Source organism: Xyrauchen texanus, chromosome 11 (genome assembly GCF_025860055.1).
Source record: "Xyrauchen texanus isolate HMW12.3.18 chromosome 11, RBS_HiC_50CHRs, whole genome shotgun sequence".
NCBI classification, from domain to species: domain Eukaryota; kingdom Metazoa; phylum Chordata; class Actinopteri; order Cypriniformes; family Catostomidae; genus Xyrauchen; species Xyrauchen texanus.
In genome coordinates, this window is record NC_068286.1 from 47,475,048 (window position 1) to 47,481,573 (window position 6,526).

General features: G+C 41.8%; 1 protein-coding gene across 3 annotated transcripts in view; it reads right to left on the reverse strand.

Annotated features, from left to right (window-relative positions):
- Positions 1-2,561: 2,561 nt before the first annotated feature.
- cxxc4 (CXXC finger 4) overlaps positions 2,562-6,526 on the reverse strand; it is a 55,742-nt gene continuing 51,777 nt past the window's right edge. For all 3 annotated transcript variants that reach the window (XM_052137330.1, XM_052137332.1, XM_052137331.1), the window contains one exon: positions 2,562-3,437. In XM_052137330.1, coding sequence (XP_051993290.1) covers positions 3,393-3,437 — 45 coding nt within the window. In that variant the 3' untranslated portion in view covers positions 2,562-3,392. The remainder of the gene's footprint in view (positions 3,438-6,526) is intronic.

Here is a 6,526-nt window from a genome sequence, read left to right on the forward strand (position 1 = left end):
AGAGGAGAAAACCGATGCACGCCGCTGAATCACGATAAAGGGGGAAAAAGGCAGAAAATAGGATACACACTGTAAAATAGAAGAGATTAAAGATTAAAATGGTGAAAACAGAAAAAATAAACAATGCTAAGCAGACAACAAACACAAACTCAAGCTACATGCCAGCAGCAAAAAGACCAGACGTTTTCTTCTTCTGGGGGGTAGTTTTCAACGTTCTCTTTCATGAGGTCATCACCCCCCAAATAAATAAAAAAGGATTACAATTATATTGTATATAAATAAATACAGTCAGTCTTATGATCAGTCTGTGGGGTGGCCAATGGGGTGGCCAGGCTTCAGTCCATGGTGACCACGGTGACCCCATTGGCCACCCCATTTGCCACCCCATTGGCCACCCCATTGGCCACCCCATTTGCCACCCCCTAGCTCCACCACTGGTTGTTATGAGTCAGTTTTTTCCCTTTGCAAGCTTATGATTCAGGCTCTGTTTGCTCTATGTCCCTGCAAAAGTGTTAGTTCATTCCACTAGATGGCAGCAAGTACTAGAAAAAATAACACATTAGCTGACCTCGCATGAATCTAGTCAATAGTGGTATTTTATGTAGCCAGCTCTAGTTAATGTTTATCATTAGATAATAGCTAGTTAGATTCTAATTGCAGTTAGCTAACGTGAGCAACACTTCACTAGCTACCATAACCAGATGTCAATTGGCCTACATTTACCTACATTCAATTAATTGTAGTTATTTGCGTTTGTTAACATACAAAGTTTATCTTCGGTGGTTCGATTTGTTGTCAAAGTTAGCAACACTTGTACAAGACCGTAACGTATTAGTACACCAAATGTAAATGAATGGTAGCTAGCTCAACTAGATAGCATGGCTAGCTTGTATCAAGCAAGGTTGTTCCTTGGTTAATTCAGTCATAGCACACATCGTTTATTAGACAGTGCTTCAGTGACGGGTGATAAGTTCAGCGGCATCAATGTGGATGATCATAGTATAACTACAGATCAGACGCGGGCCATGCATATTAAGTCTAGGCCTTCAGGGCAATTCATGCCATTAAAAAAAACACAGTTTCACAATGAATCATGCATTACATGGCAGTCAACTAATAATACCAACTGACATTTTAAAAACACGTCCACGCTCAAGCAAGCCTAATTTTAACTGCAGCATCTCCCGAACAGACATTAAAAATTATATTTTGTCATATGAATCTGTCAATTACAACATGTTGATTTATTTGGAACTATTGAGAGCTACGTGACGCATTGCGGCGAGTTCAAGTAGTGTCGCAAATCTCTTTTTCAACGCCGCTGGTTGCTACTTGGTGCTTAGAATAGCATTGATTGGAGCAGACATGAGATAATATTTCACATATTTATTTTAATTGTTTTGATAAATCAAACTGTGTTGTAAATAAACTAGTTGCCAGGTTTGCAGAGTTGCATTCATGAGAGCTTTCATTTGATATATGAGTTGTGCTATTAGTAAAACCTTTATATTCAGATTAAAATCGCTTCATCGTTACCACGCGTTGGCGCTCATTAGAAATGCAGAGGATTTCAGGTGCCATCTTGTTAATTAAAATAACAAAGTTTTGTTAAAAGTTCAGATTAAGCTTTCGAATGGATTCACAAATGATTATTTATATGTAGAGGAACCTTTAGATTTTACACCTGTCCACTGGACCATCCGGTGGGTCCGCAGAGTTTAAGGGGATCTTTGCATCACAATGTGTCTCTCTCTAATGTTTGGAATGCGTTCCTGTGGCTCAGGTGGTACAGCGGGTTGACCTCTAATCGCAGGGTTGGCGGATCAATTCCCGGCCCACATGACTCCACATGCCGAACTGTCCTTGGGCAAGACACCGAACCCCAAGTTGCTTCCAATGGCGGGCTTGTGCCTTGCATGGCATCTCTGCCATCATGTGTGTGAATGGATGAATGAGTCACAGTGTAAAGCGCTTTGAATACCGCTAAGGTTAAAAATGCGCTATATAAGTGCAGACCATTTACCATTTTAAGACTCATGACGAGCTGCAGTAAATAACATTTAGAAGAATTGATTTTGCACTCATCTTTATCACTCTATCAATACACATGTACGCATTTACATACCTACCATGCTCAGTCGTGCCCATTTCCATACCTTTACTCCATCCGCAGAATATTCAAAGCTCAATTTACCCAAACAACCATCTACTCATAAACCTGTTTCAACCCCCATCTTCCCCCTCCCTTACACACATTATAAATTGCTTAGGATTTCAGTCTCTCTTTAAAGCTTAAGCCTCTGGGAGCCACTCTCTTCTCTGTGTGACATTTTAACATTCCAGGGGAAGATGGGGCCGACTCTTTCCCCCCGTATTTCCTTCACCTTTTTTATCCCCTGCGATGGTTTGCATTACAAATAGACACAATAAATGTAGTATATGCTTGTATTAGAAAAAGAGAAATACAAGAAACATATTCATGTTTAACTGTACAAGTGTGAAAATAATATAACATAAATACAAAATGTAACCCTTGCACCATCAAAGTACATTTTGTCACACTTTTTCATTTCCTTTATTTTAACACATAAAAGCATCACTACAACAATATACAAATTCATAGTTATCTTTAAAACGAACACATTTACACATGCAACATTAGGGTAAAGACAATGAGAAATTTATTGGATAATACTTTTTGGAATGTGTAGTTTACTGCATTGTGAGAATTAAAACCAAAAAAAGGATGTTCACAAATCTTACTTCTATGTTCACACATTTTAATTTCTGGTTGTCTTCCTACCTTCAGACAGCATTTTAAATGGGTTCAACCAACACTGAGAAGAATGCAATTGAACTTTGAGAGACTTGACACAGGAAATCAATTACAAAACATCACATTAATCACAGAGGACACAATGTGTCCTCTTGAACTGTCAGTTTAAGTGAAAAGAGGTATTCTGAAGATCGTTCCATACAAGGCTGGAATATGATTGAGAACAATTACCGTCACTATTATTGCTCCAGATCTAAAAACTGTGTTGTGTTGCATAAACCCAAATAATAAAAGAAATGAAAAGAACATATACATATGATCCCATTGGCCACTGTTGACGTTATTTTCTCCTGTTTGTAATGATTGTCTACACAGTCCTTTACATAACAATGGCTGCAACTTACTCAGCCGTAACACTGAAATACATTGATAGACAGTGAAAAATATACATTTTGATACTGCCAAAAGGTACAATAGTAATTACACAGGAAATGAAATGACAGAGTTTGTCGTCATCTGCAGCCAGGTTGTGGTTTTGGGTCTTTGTAGCACTGCAAGTTCCTTTTGTGGTTAAGTCTATGACATCACTATACATGATATGACTAGGTTTGGAGCACTAAAAGAACCATCGAAACGCTTCCCCGTTGTTAACTGGCGTTCTCTGGAGAAAACACAAAAAGACAGAATAATTATATATGGGGGAAGTGGCATCATAAAAGGGGGTTTATAGAAGACCGTCCCATTCTCAAATCTCATTCGCTTTCATACGTTCCAAAAATGTGACAATACATGCAAGAAGCAATGTGTGCGGTTTCTTTTCCTCCGCCTCTTCATCCTTAATCCTTTCACTTCCCCTGGCCCTGCGGCACTTCCTGTGCGCACACCTCTTTATACTTATGTGTATGTCAGCAGTGCTGGGTATTAATCTACTACATGTAATCTGGATTACATAATCAGATTACAAAAATCAAGAACTTGTAACTAGATTAAATTACATTTGAAAATAATTGTAATCAGATTACAGTTACTTTCTATGGATTGCATGATTATATATAAATCAGACAACCGCAGTAAATTGTTCATAGTTTATTGATTCCCCTAATTATTCTTTTTTTAACTCTTAAACTAAACACTGCGGATGTGTAGATTTGAAACGCTATAGCTCGGACGGCAATTATTTAACATGGGGACGTGAGGTAATTCCAGGATTTACAGGGGGTAGTCAGGGATTTTATTGCCATCCCAATCCGAAATGTCTGTGTTTTATGACCGTCAGTTTAATTACTGTCCGATTCCACATCTCTGAGTTTATAATCCAAAATTAGTTTTGGAAATCCTTTATGACCACTGCTAAGTGACGTACGAAAGTTGAAGGGCAGTCGAGTGTGAAGCGGCTGGGATGAGGATTAGCACCTCTAAATCTTAGGCCATGGTTCTCAGCAGGAAACCGATGGAGTCTGTACTCTGGGTAGGGAAGGAGGTATTGCCCCAAGTGAAGGAGTTCAAGTACCTCGGGGTCTTGTTCACGAGTGAGGGGACAATGGAGCGGGAGGTTGGCCGGAGAATCGGGGCAGCGGGGGCGGTATTGCGCTCGCTCTATCGCACCGTTGTCATGAAAAGAGAGCTGAGCCGGAAGGCAAAGCTCTCGATCTACCTGTCAATTTTCGTTCCTACCCTCACCTATGGTAATGAAGGCTGTGTCATGACCGAAAGAACTAGGTCACGAGTACAAGCGGCCGAAATGTGCTTCCTCAGAAGGGTGGCGGGCTTCTCCCTTAGAGATAGGGTGAGGAGCTCAGTCATCCGTGAGGAGCTCGGAGTAGAGCCGCTGCTCCTTTGCGTCGAAAGGAGTCAGTTGAGGTGGTTTGGGCATCTGGTAAGGATGCCCGCTGGGCGACTCCCTAGGGAGGTGTTTCAGGCATGTCCAGCAGGGAGGAGGCGTCAGGGAAGACCCAGGATTAGGTGGAGAGATTACATCTCCACACTGGCCTGGGAACGCCTCGGGGTCCCCCAGTCAGAGCTGGTTAATGTGGCTCGGGATAGGGAAGTTTGGGGCCCCCTGCTGGAGCAGCTGCTCCCGCGACCCGACTTCGGATAAGGTGTTTAAGTTTTGTGGTCCATTTTGTTTAATGCGGTGGCTCATTTTAGCTTATCGCGGCCGACCAACCAACCCGATCTGTTCTCCCGATGGCCAGTCCGCCCCTGATCGGCCCCCAAAGTGCGTCGGCCCACCAGCAAAATGCCCGGTATGCCAGATTGCCAGTCCAGCCCTGGCTGCAAATCATCACAAACGCTGACTGTAATCTATAAAGATTAGGTCACCTCAACAGGATACAATCGCAGTTCAGAAGACACTGTGCTGTCAGTAAAGGTTTAAACTTTCAACGTACGGAGTCATGTGACAAAACAACATGGCGCCGATCACAGCGGAGTTTGCCAACAAAACTACATCTGGTAAAAAAACCTCATTAAGTTTTGCATTGAAACCTGATTCAGAATGATTTATGCTAATTTCTGACAATCACTTGTTTGTTTGACAAAACACTTTACCACAAAAGTCAAATCAAGTCTGTGAATCAGCTGTAACGTCTCAAAAACATGAATAATCTACCAGCCATGAAATTACTAGTTATCCCAGTGTTCAGATTTTTCTAGTAGTGGAAAAATACAGAAACAGGTTGTGGCCTAGAGAAGAAAACAATATTTCTCTTGATCCATACACTTCCCCATTGATCAGTCCCTAGTGGAAATGTGGCTTGCAATATACAGTAATGACCCTGATGTGCGTGGCCGGCATGTCTCCGTTTTGTTAAGTCTCGCAATATTGATCTGGTTGAGGCTTCCTGAGTGCTGCACAGATTCACTTCTAGCCGTCTCTTCTCGCCTCACTGCTGTGACCAGGCACAAAGAGAGCTCAATTAGCACACCTCGACAGCAGCTCTCTCCCGCCTGCGCACTCAATCAAAATCACTCCATCAAACCACCCAGAGAGAGGAGGGGGAGGGAATAGGCGATGGAGGGGGCAGTGTTATGGTGGGCACATGCAAGTAACTTTCAGGTTTCAACTCAAACAAAAGATGCCAGGGCAAATTCAGATGGCCGACAGGGCATGAATGATTTGCTTAGCCTTTATCAATATTTGCTTTTGCATTTGTGGTTTGTTGCCTGTTAGCCACAGCTCGAGTTGTGCTTAGCGCCCCCTGCTGATTGCTACAGGTCAATGTTTTTTTTACTATAAATTCTCCTCCCTGCCCAGTAGGGGGTGATATGCACAAACAAATGGGATTTTTAACACCGAACCTAAAGATACAAATCAAAAGGCATAAGGATAAGGTCACACCTGATTGGACAGCTTTTATGACGTATATTTTGCGTCGGAAGTTGCCAAACATCCAAAACAATGTTGGCTGTTGGGCTAAATGTGCTCGTTGGACCCAATTTCCCTTAATTTATCAATGAACACTTGAGCATATTTGTGCATTTCTTTCCAGTCTACTGGAAATATGCTTGTCAGACCAAATGTTAAAAAGGATTTTAACCTCATTATTATAATCCTCATTGCTCCATGTTTGCCCTCTGCTCATTTTGTTTTGTGTACACCGCTGTTACCGCTCTATGTTATCAATCACATGATTTTTAGGGTCGCATCTTGTGACATCACATCCTGTTATTGGTCCGTTTAGACGTCTTTGGTCCATGCTGCGATCATATATCAGTCAAACCGCACCAGATTGTTTGGAAGCGGACCGA